Source organism: Erinaceus europaeus, chromosome 7 (assembly GCF_950295315.1).
Source record: "Erinaceus europaeus chromosome 7, mEriEur2.1, whole genome shotgun sequence".
Lineage (NCBI taxonomy): Eukaryota > Metazoa > Chordata > Mammalia > Eulipotyphla > Erinaceidae > Erinaceus > Erinaceus europaeus.
This window is the reverse complement of record NC_080168.1, coordinates 127,718,780-127,731,856: the sequence shown is the minus strand read 5'-3', so window position 1 is coordinate 127,731,856 and position 13,077 is coordinate 127,718,780. Positions and strand designations below refer to the sequence as shown.

The following is a 13,077-nucleotide window of genomic DNA, read 5'->3' as shown; positions in this document are numbered from 1 at the left end:
TCCCCCTGCAGTTGGGGCTGAGGGCTTGAACCCGGGTCCTTGCCCCATTAATTTGCTTTCTTATGCACTGCCAGGACCTTGTGCATGTGCAATACTATGGCTGAGTGTCCTTCCCAGGCCAATTATCTTATTCCTTATTTCTGAGAGAGACAAGAAAAAGGGAGAGACAGAGAAAGAGGGGAACCAACATAGCATCACTTCCCTATCCATGGAACCCCCTGATACTGTCTATAACATTCCTGTATGGTTCCAGGACTTGAACCCACCACCCTGAGAATGGTAAGATCTGTGCTTTGTTGCCTAAACTGTCTCTTGGCCCCTAAACTGAATTAAACACACACACACACACACACCTACACACCTGAAATAAGGGAAATAATGGCAAGTCTTATTGTGAGGGAATTCAGAGGAGTTATTGCTTGAAATAGATTTATCTCTGTTCAATTACCAGTGAATCTGCACTGCCCTGAAAATGTACACATTTGATTCCCTTCACACAAAGCTACTTTGACAGACTAATAATCCTTTGCCAGCTTTTGATCATCTAAGGTGGTAGAATTCCATTTGGAAAGGTTGAGTTTAAGGTAATGCCGATGGCTGTGCTCCTTTTGATCTTCCAAGTGCTGAAAGGAAAGTCATACAGGTGGACCTGAAGAATAGATATCACAAAGAGAGTTTTGAGTGGCAGCAGCATAAAATGGATAATCCTGGGGTACTGGTGCTGGAAAAGCGATCAGCGACACTAGTTCAGTCCTTGTGTTCTAGTGTCCTAGAGGTTTGGGGCAGACTCAAGATTAGATGACAAAGCTTTAACCCAGACCTGCTCTGCAACATAAATACTATGGACACAGAGAAGGATGTGCCTCCAGTGGTGTTCCTCTGTATCGACCTAACTTCCTTTTCTATTTCCCTTGCTCACTTTAGACAGACATGTGTCAGACATGGCTCTCAAGTACTCACACCCCGCCATGTCACGGGTCTGCCATGGAGCTCCGTCCTCTTCCTTTCCTCTCTTCCCACCTGGGATCTCTTTAAAGGCTTATTTATTTATTTATTTAATTCTCTGCTACTTCTTCCCATTTTCTACTTGTGATTAATAGCAGGTTACAATATTTTAAAATTATATGTATATTTCTACACCACCTAAGTTCTGTATCCCCACCTTCCCACCTCCCCAAAATAACCACTGTAGTTCTTACAGGTCTTAAAAAGTTTGCTTTCTTCTGTGATTTTTTTTTTTTTGCAAGTTCATGTAAATCACATCTCTAGATTCCACATGTGTGTGAAACCATCTGGCAGTTGTCTTTCATCTCTTAACTTATTTTGCTGTGCATAATTGTCTTCTGTTCCATCCATTTTGTCCCAAAGGACACAATATCATCTTTTTTTATTGCAGAGGAGTATTCCATGGAATATATAGCTCATAATTTTCTTAGCCAGTCATCTGTTGATGAGTATATAGGCTGTTCCCACTCTTCGGCTATTGCCAAATGCAGCTATGAACACAGAGGCGCATGTCACCTTTGAATTAGACTCTGAGTGTCCTTTGAATAAAGCCTAAGAGTGGCATTGCTGGATCATAAGGTAATTCTGTTTTTATTTGTTTAAGATCTGTCCATACAGTCTTCCAAAGGAGCTGCATCAATTTACGTTCCCACCAGCAGTCTAGCACAGTTCCCTTTTCTCCACAACTTTGCCAACATCTGTTTTGTTGATGTAAGGAACTCTCTCAGGTGTGAGGTGGTATCTCAGTGTATCTTTAATCTGCATTTCTCTTATGATAAGTAATGTGGAGAATTTCTTCATATGTCTGTGGGCCATGTGTATCTCTTCTTTAAAAAACTATGTCTGTTTAGTTCTTTGGCCCATTTTTTATTGGGTCATTTTTACTTCTTTCATCAATCTGTACCAATCTGATATAGATATTTCATATCAGTCACTTGTCAGATACGTGATGTGCAAATTGTCTTCTCCCATTTACTGGGTTTCCTGGTTATCCTTGTATAATTTGCTTAAAAGTTCTTTTAACAGTTCTTACTCCTCAACCCAACCACAAGGCCCAACAATTCTTTGCATCCCTGAGCCAGTTAAAGCATTTGGGGTAAGAAATAGTACTTTTGGGGCCAGGAAGCGGGGCACAGGGTAGATTACACATGCTACTATGTGCAAGGACCTGGATTCAGGCTCCCGGTCTCCACCTGCAGGGGAAAGCTTCACTAGTGTTGAAGCAGTGCTGTAGGTGTTTCTCTCTCTCTCTCTCTCTCTTTATCTTTCTTTTTCCCCCCTTTTCTCTATAAAATCTTTTAAAAAGGAGTAAAATATCCACTGAGAGCAGTGGATTCATTGTGCAATCACTGAGCCCCAGTGCTAAGCCTGGTGGTAATGAGAGAGAAAGGGAAAGGGAAAAGGAGAGGGAGAGAGAGAGAGAGAAAGAGAGAGAGAGAGAGAGAGAGGGAGAGGGAGAGGGAGGGGGAGGGGAGGGAGGTATGGAGCTAAAATGTAAGAATTGTCATTTCTATACCTCTTTCACATCTGTGCCATTTTCAGTTCTTTTCCTGGAAGAACACTCTTTCTCACCTCCTGCGTCTGGCCTTGCGACTTTGGCTCTGGCTAATAGAATGAAGTAGCAGTGATGAATTGTGTGTCCAGTTCAATCTTGGGTCCTGGAGCAGTGGCATGTCTCTTACTTCCACCACTGCCATGAGCACACTGTCATAGCAAGGTCATATGACACTAGTTCCCCCAACCAAGAACTTCCTAAGTGAGCAAACCACCAGCTGACCCCAGGGTGATGTGATATTATCTCATGTTAAGTAATCCCAGCCACATGTTTTCTCTTTTTCTCAAGTCTATAGAACAGGGTTCCAAGAATGTAAGCTGAACTAATCAGAACCATATGGGTCTAGGCTTAAAATATTGTAAGCTGTCAACTTGCTATATTCTGTTGGTCAAAGCAAGTTACAAGGTCTGCCCAGCTTCATAGAGCAGGGAAATAGAGCCTCTTACCTGCAAATCCCTGGTGGGAGAAGCACATAGTTGTGTCAAATAAATGGTATGGGGTGCTCTGCAAGCAAACTTTATCCTAAAAGCAACAACCAAAAAGAAAAAAAATCTTACCCAAAGATTACAGAAACAAGTTAAGAATAAAGGCACATAAATAAAGGTTAGTAGGAAAGTTTGCTTTTCTTTTAAGATTTAAAAATTTTTTTAAAATATTTATTTACTTTCCCTTTTGTTGCCCTTGTTTTTCATGATTTTTGTAGTTATTATTATTGTTATTGACATCGTCATTGTTAGACAGTACAGATAGAAATGGAAAGAGGAAGGGAAGACAGAGAGGGGGAGAGAAAGGCAGACACCTACAGACCTGCTTTACTGCCTGTGAAGCGTCTCCCCTGCAGGTGGGGAACTGGGGTCTCGAACCAGGATCCTTAAGCTGGTCCTAGCGCTTTGCCTCACATGCACTTGACCCGCTGCACTACTACCTGACCCCTCTGCTTTTCTTTTTCATCTGCTGAGAGTTTATTGACAGTTTATCTCTGGAGGTGGCACTAAGTGTTTAAATAAAGTTGTTTTAGAAGGCAAGAGGGAAAAGCAAAACTTCTTGGTAAATGAATTAATATTGACACCCACACAAAGTTTGTCCTTTGTGTGTGTCACTAACTCATCTCGTGCAGATCTTAGACAAGCACTAAATGATGGGACCACAGCCAGGGCCTTGTCACTGCTTCATCTTGTTCCCCATCAGAGTGGGATTTAGAAAAGATCCTGGATATAGAGACTTAATTGGGTAATTATGTGCCGTATCCCATTCCTTCCGGTGGGGAGTCATGACCTAGAGAGCCTCTGCTGATCTCAGGCAGGAGTGATGGGGCATGCTAAGGGGGCTCGTGAGGCCCTGCAGCCATAACATTAACACGGCACATCTTCCTGGAGCGTAAGGATATTTGTGTCATTTAAAAAACTTTCATTCTTTTGAAGGACTTTATATTTGTAGAAGAGTACAAATACAGTATAAATACCCCTCCGCTTTTTTTTTCCTATCATCACGGGGGCTTCACTGCTCCAGGATGACTTTTTTCAGAAAGAGAGACAAAGAGGCAGAGAGAAAGAAAGAGAGAGTGAAAGAAGGGGCCAGGTGGTGGCACACTTGTTTAAATGCAGTTTTGATCTTTCCCTTTGTGGTTGTGGGACTGATCTCCACTAGGGAAAGAAAGTGGATTACTGATTTGCTTTCTTCAGGGCCCCTCATTTCCCCCCATACTTTTAGAATCTCTCTGCTTAAACTAGGGATTGCTGAAGCCATCCATCACTCTTAAATTTCTTTGTTCTTTTGGAATTCATGCTTATTTTGCAAAAATCTATCCCTCTGTAACCTAAAACTTTCAGGCATCATCTTTCTTTCATATTTGCTGTATAATTTGAGGTCCCCCTGACTTCCATCTTTTAGTCTTCCCAAACACAGACCATCTCCCCCTGCTTCTTTGGATTCTCCGCACTCCATTGTATTTGCTCTTTGATGACACTTTCAGTCATCTGGGAATAGCCTGGTGGCAAATTTCTTCTCAAAAATAATCTTTCAAATCTATGTTTTTTTGATTTCTGAAATAATGTATGTCTGGGTCTAGGAGATATTTTACTTGGTAGAGTAAAATGCCTTGGCTTGACCACTTCTGCTCTCCATGACCATTGCTGAGCTGTTCCACCTCACCCCCTAGGCCTTCTCAACTTTCAAGTTCCGTGACTTTGCAGCAGATAAAGCAGAAGGGAGGCAGCATTCTAGGACAGACCCAGAAGGACAGGGCCTTGTTGTCCTCCTGCATTTCAAGGACACTTACATTTGATCCCCGTAGGCTTTCCTCTGAGGGAGTTATTTTTCTCCGTATAGGTAGTCCCCAGGAGAAAGCCCCAAAGAGGCTCTGAAGTTTTCTTGGATGCTGAGTTAGAGAGACTTCATGTTGGGTGAATTCCATGACATGCTTCCTTTGGACATTCTGAGGTTTCGTGGCTGAACAGCGAGTCTAGAGACTGAAGGCAAGTGCCCAACCCTGTGTAGGCAACCCTGCCACGTGGCGGGCGTCTCATCCCAGCCTCCCTGATGTGCGTGGCTGAAGAGCGTGCAGGGAGACTTAGTATCTTTCAGGACAGTGCGTGCTGGTGGAGTGGCCAGCCAGAGGTGACCGCTGCACTTTTCCTCACGGCTTGCCTGATGCCCTGGATGTTTTTCCACGGCTGTCTCTTCCCCCATGCCCTCTCCAGCACAAAGGAATGGAGAACCAGAAGACTCTTCCTTGTTTTACGGAATAGAGAGTTTGCTGCCCTGCAGTTTCCCTTCCCTTTCCATAGAGAGATTTAAACCCATAAGATGAAAGGCAAAGGCTTTTGAACTTGCCTGGGTTCCAGCTGATCTCACGGGAAGTAGCCAGCAGTGCACCAAGGTCCCTTCCTCTATCTCCATGAGTGCCGGTGAGTCTCTGGTGCAGGCCTGGTAGTTGTGTTGCTGTCCCAGCTCCTCTGCAGATGGCTTTGCTTTTCTCGTGCTTCCCCCACCCCCACTTGCCAGGCATCTCTAAGGAGATGATGACATTTTCTTTTGTGTCCAGTTCTCTTAGAAACAAACAACAAAAATGAATTTACTGAAAGCTTTCATATTGTTGATTTGGAAAATATCTTGCTCTTGCCAGGACATAGGTCAGCCTCTGTTCTGTCCAGCGAAATGCTTAGGGGACTCTATTTCAAAGGCTGAGTCCCTAAGATAATGAGCGAGAGTTAAAAGGAACCCGGGTTATATTGACACAGTGGGAATCCAAATTCAACTGACTGAAGTACTAGTACATAATTTTATAAAAAGTGAAAATTGAGGCATAATTTCCATATCATAAATTCCATCCACTATAAGTTCAATGAATTCATAACATTGTGCAACCATCACCATTATCCATTTTTAGAATATTTTTACTTCTCTAAACACTTGACTTGGACTGAGAAGATAGCATAGTGGTTATGCAAAATACTTTCTTGCCTGAGGCTCTGAGGTCCCAGGTTCAGTCCACCACTATAAACTAAAGTTGAGCAGTGCTCTGGTTAAAAAAAACGAAAGAGGGTAGTCGGGCGGTAGCACAGCGGGTTAAGCGCAGGTGATGCAAAGCGCAAGGACCGGTGTAAGGATGCCGGTTTGAGCCCCCGGCTCCCCACCTGCAGAGGAGTAGCTTCACAAGCGGTGAAGCAGGTCTGCAGGTGTCTATCTTTCTCTCCTTTCTGTCTTCCCCTCCTTTCTCCATGTCTCTCTGTCTTATCCAACAACAACAACAACAGTAATAACAATAAGGACAACAAAACAGAATAAATAAATATTTATAAAAAAAGAAAACAAAATGAAAGAGGGGAGTGCCATTCCTAGAAGTTACACATCTTACCTGAGTGTAGTCTGTTTGATTTGAGTATATATATATATATTTTTTCCCTTTTGTTGCCCTTTTTTATTGTTGTTGTAGTTATTATTGTTGTTGTTATTGATATTGTTGTTGTTGGATAGGACAGATAGAAGTGGAGAGAGGAAGGGAAGACAGAGAGGGGGAGAGAAAGGTAAACACCTGCAGACCTGCTTCACTGCCTATGAAGCAACACCCCTGCAGGTGGGGAGCCAGGGGCTTAAACCAGGATTCTTACACTGGTTCTTAGGCTTTGTGCCATGTGTGCTTAACTTGCTACACTACTGCCCAACTCCCTAGTCTGTTTGATTTGTACACGAGAAAATGTGCTTTGAGTGAGGGGAAGTAGGTGTGCATAGAGTTACTTTCCTTCTCATCTGTTTTGCTTGGGCCAGGGGACTGTGCCTACAGCCCTTCTAAATGGGAAGAAATAAGTAATTTTAGACAGCTTCAAAATGTTAATTCTAGTAGATGTACCTAGGGGGGAGGGGAGATTTGTGGTTAATTAAGTTTTAAACAGTAGGTTAAATGTAGTTAAACAAATATCTTTCCTCGGGGGTCAAGATCTGTACTGGGTCCATAGGCTTTGTGGCTCTCAACAGGGGTGGTAGTGTGTCCCCTAAACTTCTCCACAGAATAGTTGTATGGTGCCGCAGAATGGTGGTGTGTGTAGAGAATGCAGAGGAGCAATTCTATAAATACTTCTGCTTTTTGTTTCTCAGTGACCATATGTAACCCACGAAGTAGTCATTTTGAAGCTCAGAAACTCACAAGCCCTTCAGCCGATGAAAGTGGCCCAAACTTCACCGCACAGAAACGTCTTCTTCCTGAAAGAAAAGGTAAAAATTGCTCTCTGATATACTTTTACTATTGTTATTATTATTAGTAGTAGTAGTATTTATAAAAGGAATCTTTTAGAGAAGCTGTTAACTTCCCTTACTCCTGGCATCTCTTTGGGGCCAACTAAATACATGTATTTCTCCTTCAAGGTATAATCACATTCTAAGAAATAAACAGTGTATAGGTAATTCTTTTATGATGAGAATCCATTACTAGCTTTCAGAAGATACCTAAGGCTCTGAGGGAAAATTTTGTTGTCAAAAGGATGGACTATATGTGTATCGTGTTTCTATTAATACTTTTCTGGGCGAATTAACTTAATGAACTTCTGTTTAACTTGGTCTGATTTTGTTAGCCAGGACAGTGCCTGCCAGTAGCAGCAATGATGAAGGCTAATGATTCTTAAGTGGCCACTGTCTGCCAGGCCTTATTCTCAGCATGATGCACGTTAGCTTATTTAATACTCACAAAGATGTATTGAAGCAACATTTGCTTTTTCCGCTTTGTAAATGGAGAACTGCTACATTTTTTATAAAGTAAAGGCTAGAATAAATTGGTGGCCCTGTGCTAATCGAAGTGAATGACGAAGCATATGTTGTAGTCCATTTTCTTTAGTTTTGATATTGTATAAAATCCTTGGTAGTATGTGGCACTTGATTGGTTTTGCAATTTCTTCTTAAGAGATAGATATGGGTGTGTGTGTGTGGGGGGGGTGGCAGTGGCACAGCCAATTGAGCACACATATTACCCAGGCTTGAGTCCTCGATCTCTACTTGCAGGGGGGACAGTTCACAAGCAGTGAAGCAGGTCTACAGGTGTCTTTTTTTCTATTTCCCTCTCAAGCTCCCCCTCCCTTCTCAATTTCTCTCTGTCCTATCAAATATAGTAGGAAAAAAATGGCTACCACAGCAATAATCCTGGTGGCAATAAAAGAGAAAGGGGGGTTTGCTACTATATGTTTTATTATTTCTACTTTGGAAGTTTCCAATGTCATTAGGTGTTACAAAAACCAACTATATATACATACACACATACATATATTTATTCAACAGCCCTTTCTTGAATCAGTTTCTGTGTTTATTGCTGGGAATGCAAAGATGTTTTGAGTCATAGTCCCTGTTCTCACAGAAATACCATCAGATAAGGGAGAGGTATAATTCTCCAAATGGTTACCATTTTCTTCAGCTATGACAGGGAGAGTGATGTGTTGCTTTTATTTAAAAGCAAAAAATCAAGTGGAAAAAGTCTGTAGATTGCAGTGGGATAGGAAATCGGTGAAAAGCTCCAGGTCTCAGATGATTTTTTCCTCATCTTTATTGAAATATTATTGACTAGATACATATACTAGCTAGTCAAATAATGGGTATGAGACATGTATGTTTGGTGTGTGTGTGTGTGTGTGTGTGTATATATATATATATATATATATATATATATGTGTGTGTGTGTGTGTGTATGTGTAACCATGTGCTGTTTATTATTAAATAATTACCAAATTAAAGTTAGCTAACACCCATTCTTTCTCATGATTACTTTTGTGTGTGTGTATGACATTTTAGATCTATTGATGCAACAGTTTGAATATATAGTACAGTACAGTTAACTATAGTCACCACACTGCCTTAATCCTCAGACCTTGCACCTCTTGCACCTGGAAGTCTGTACCTTTGACCAACATCTCTGAGTTTCCCTAACTCCTCAGTCTCTGGAAACTGCCCTTCTAAACTGTTTGTAGGCATCTGATGTTTTCAAGTTCCAAGTATATTGTCTTTCTCTGTCAACTTATTTCAGCCAGCAGGATGGGTCAATTCTGAGTTGTTCTGCAGGCCTGCTTGGATCTCACCAGGACATGCAACTGTGGGTGGTAGCATAAAGCCTCAGTGTGCAGGCTGTTCATTGCTGGGAAGAGGGTCTATCCAGAAGAACACGTTAATGATCTTCAAAACACTCTACAGGACTTGCATTATACAGACGTAGATAGCCCTTTGGGGGGGCCAGTGCCTAGTCTTGGTGAGCCTCCTTTGACATTATAGTGGAGCTATTCTTGATGCAGAGTGGGCACTAGACCAGGGTGCAGGCACCCACGTTAGGCCTTAGCTACAAAAACTCATGTTTCCTAGATTAAATTAACTTAAAAGGAAAACAGGGAGACTGGGGCTGAGAGGCAGAGTCTCCCTGGAGAAATCCAGTACAAAGGCCCATTCATTGCTATCTGGTTGGCAGGCTCAGAGCTCTTGGGGAGGCTACATCTAGTCACCAACTGAATTCCTGCTGTAGCCTGTGTGTGCCCCCTATCCTGTCCCCCTCCCTTTCAAATGCCTCTTGCTGTCCTGAGATAATTAGGCATTCATATGTTGGGTTTGTTTTTTCACAGATAATTGGAAATAAAATGACTGACAGGAGACAATGTTGAAAGGCTTTTGCTTTTCTATTATGTGTATTGAGTGCTACCCATGTGCCAGATGGAGGGACTAAGCGCTTTTCAGGTCCTTGACCTATAGAGGTCTCTGCAGCCCCAAGTGGATACTCTACTGTTTGTACATAGCGGAGGACACTGACACTCAGAGAGGCTGGACACTCAGGTTCACGACTGGAGTTGGGAAATCAGGCTCTGGAGGCCAGTGGTGGAGCTTCTGCCTTGGGCAGGAATCTAGTCAAATAATCCTGGGGAGAGGCAGACCTGTAAAAATTCATCTAGGTACACTGTTCCAGTGAAACCAAGAAACAGAAATTATCTTGTTTTTAGAGTTGTTATGTGAATATTTGTTTCTAGACATGACCAGGCCTAGTTGGTGGAAGTGAGAGGAAACTTGAACATAAGAATTAATTCCTTAAGTTCAGGAGACTGGACATGAATAAAAGGTGATACAAGCAGAATGTCTTGGAACAACTCCAAGATAAGACTGGGTACCCCGTTCCTGCCTCTGCCTTCACTCTGCCTTAACAAGCCAGTAAGCTCCTTTCTTTTTTAAAAAAATATTTTATATTTATTTATTATTTATTGGGTAGAGATAAGGAAATTGAGAGAGAAGGGTGAGGTACAGAGTGAGAGAGAGTGAGAGAAAGAGGGTGAGAGAGAGAGGGTGAGAGAGAGGGAGAGAGAGGGAGAGAGGGAGAAGAAGAGAGAAAGGGAGAGGAAGAGGTAGAGAGAGAGGGAGAGAGAGAGAGAAAGGGAGAGAGGGAGAGGAAGAGAGAAAGGGAGAGGGAAAGAAAGGGAGAAAAAGGGAGAGAGAGAAAGAGAGAGAGAGGGAGAGAGAGAGAGAGACCTGTAGCTTTATTGCTCATGAAGCTTTCCCCTGCAGGTGGGGACCAGGGCCTTGAGCCCGGGTTCTTGCACACTATAACATGTGTGCTCAGCCAGGTGTGCCACCACCAGGACTAGCCAGTCACCTCCTCCATCCGTGATTACTCTGAAAACTGTATACTGATCCTAAGCCATGTATGTTTTAAAATGTCTTTCTTGTTACCAGAGTTTTCTCGGGGCTTTTTGCCTGTCTGATTTCACCCATGCCTGCATCCACTAGAGATTTTTAAAGCTAGAAGGTGAGGGAGAGAGAGGTCAAAAGAGGAGCGGCACTGCTCTTGAAGCTTCCCCTTTGCAGGGTGCTCTCATGTTGTGACTGGAGGTTGATCCGGGTCCTTATGAGAATGTTAGAGTGTGCACTCTCCTGCCCCCAGCTCTTTTTATACATGTGCTTACTTATTTGTGTGAGGTGGGGACACTGGAACACTGTCAGCTCTGGCATATGGGGACCCAACCTGGGCCTTCAGGTCTGTAAGTCCCGTGCTGTTATTCGCTGAGTTGTCTCCGTGATCCAGATCTGCATGCTTTACAATAGTTATTTTTGAGGACAGTGGAACACCAGTGGCTCACTTGGATACGCACTACTTTGCCATGTGTGCGACCCAGGTTTGAGCCTGGCCTCCATCACACTGAAGGAAGCTTTGGTGCTATGGTTTCTTTCACACTCATACTCTCTCTGCCCCTGTCTCTCTGTCGTCATCTAAAAAAGTTGTTTTTGAGATACTGCATTTCCTCTTTGTTCTTTGTAACTGAAGTCTAAAGAGCATTGCAATGTGCACTTCTCCTTATACCCAGAATGACCAGTGTTTTCAGACAAGAGGAAAAGAAACTAATGTCTGAGCTGGGCATTTCTTCATTTTCCTATTTTTCTTTTTCTTTTAATTTTTTTTTATTTTTTATTTAAGAAAGGATTAATTAACAAAACCATAGGGTAGGAGGGGTACAACTCCACACAATTCCCACCACCCAATCTCCATATCCCACCCCCTCCCCCGATAGCTTTCCCACTCTCTATCCCTCTGGGAGCATGGACCCAGGGTCATTGTGGGTTGCAGAAGGTAGAAGGTCTGGCTTCTGTAATTGCTTCCCCGCTGAACATGGGCGTTGACTGGTCGGTCCATACTCCCAGCCTGCCTCTATCTTTCCCTAGTAGGGTGGGTCTCTGGGGAAGCTGAGCTCCAGGACACATTGGTGGGGTCTTCAGTCCAGGGAAGCCTGGCCAGCATCCTGGTGGCATCTGGAACCTGGTGACTGAAAAGAGAGTTAACATACGAAGCCAAACAAATTGTTGAGCAATCATGGACCCAAAGCTTGGAATAGTGGAGAGGAAGTGTTAGGAAGGTACTCACTGCAAACTCTAGTGTACTTCTGCTTTCAGGTATATATTTTGCAGTAGTTTATGGATACGTGTGAACATATGCTTTCTCTCACAGAAACTGGTGTATATCTAGGTTTTGGGACTTTGTTAGAAAGTGAATGGAATTAGAGTGTACTATGAAAGGAAAGGTCTCACCCGAGTAATGAAGTTGAACGGTTGTCATTCCACACGTGAAGTCTCTGGACACAGTCTGAAGTGAAGCATGTTGAGGTGGCAATCGTTGTGTTGGTTAGGTTGTGATCGGCAGATGCAATATTATTTGATATGGATTGGGAGAGGCATATGGGAAAGTGGGACAGTGGGGGGTGGGAGTGAGTGGGAGGGATGGGTCACAGTCTTTTGGTGGTGGGAATGGTGTTTATGTACACTCCTAGTAAAATGTAGTCATATAAATCACTAGTTAATTAATACAATAGGGGGAAAATTAATTGTATGTCTCGAACTTTTTCAAAACACAAACTGAATCTTTTCAATATATAGGCTGTGTAATTGATATGCGGACTCTCTCAAAAGCCTAGACCAAGTAGATCAGAAGCAACCAATAGCACAGCTATATACAAGATACTGGGTACTGTACAGCAAACCCTAACAAAAGGACTTTTCAAAGTTGACCCAATTACCAAATAATGTGATGATAACATTAACTATCGATTGTCTTTTTGAACCCTAAGACAGCAGGAACCTCACATCTCCACTATAGAGCCCCTACTTCCCCCAGTCCAAAATTGGCCTCTGCTCTACCCAGATATCGGCAGAGGTAAAGAACCTTTCTCTTCTGCCTGCTAGGTTCTTGACAGGGGGCACATAGATCATTAACAAGAGGGCAAATAAAGGGCAAAAGATGCATTAACAAGAGGCAAATAAAAGCTTGTCAACATGTGCGTCTTCTGAGGATATGGAAGCACTCAGCTGTGTAACTAAAGGGGGTACCTGGAACTTGAAGCTGTGCATCAGCTTGGCAAAAGAGCGGCACCTTTTCAGAGAAGGGATGAGACAAAGAAAAGGGACTTGGAGCTTCTCGTGCCGGCACCCATGGGAAGGCAAATGTTTGGGGGAGGTGGGTAGATAAGGACTGGCTTTGCAAGCACTGCCCACAGACTTCTTCAGTGCCGTCTGTGAGCTGA

At 43.0% G+C, this 13,077-nt stretch overlaps 1 protein-coding gene across 2 annotated transcripts in view; it reads left to right on the top strand.

Moving 5' to 3' along the window:
* TMCC3 (transmembrane and coiled-coil domain family 3) overlaps positions 1-13,077 on the top strand; it is a 306,581-nt gene that overhangs the window by 29,494 nt on the left and 264,010 nt on the right. Inside the window, exons 1-2 of one of the 2 annotated variants that reach the window (XM_060195558.1) lie at positions 4,905-4,962; positions 7,154-7,270. In XM_060195558.1, the coding sequence (XP_060051541.1) occupies positions 7,217-7,270 (54 nt within the window). In that variant the 5' untranslated portion in view covers positions 4,905-4,962; positions 7,154-7,216. Of the gene's footprint in view, positions 1-4,904; positions 4,963-7,153; positions 7,271-13,077 lie in introns of those variants that run through there. The other variant, XM_060195557.1, reaches the window with a different exon arrangement.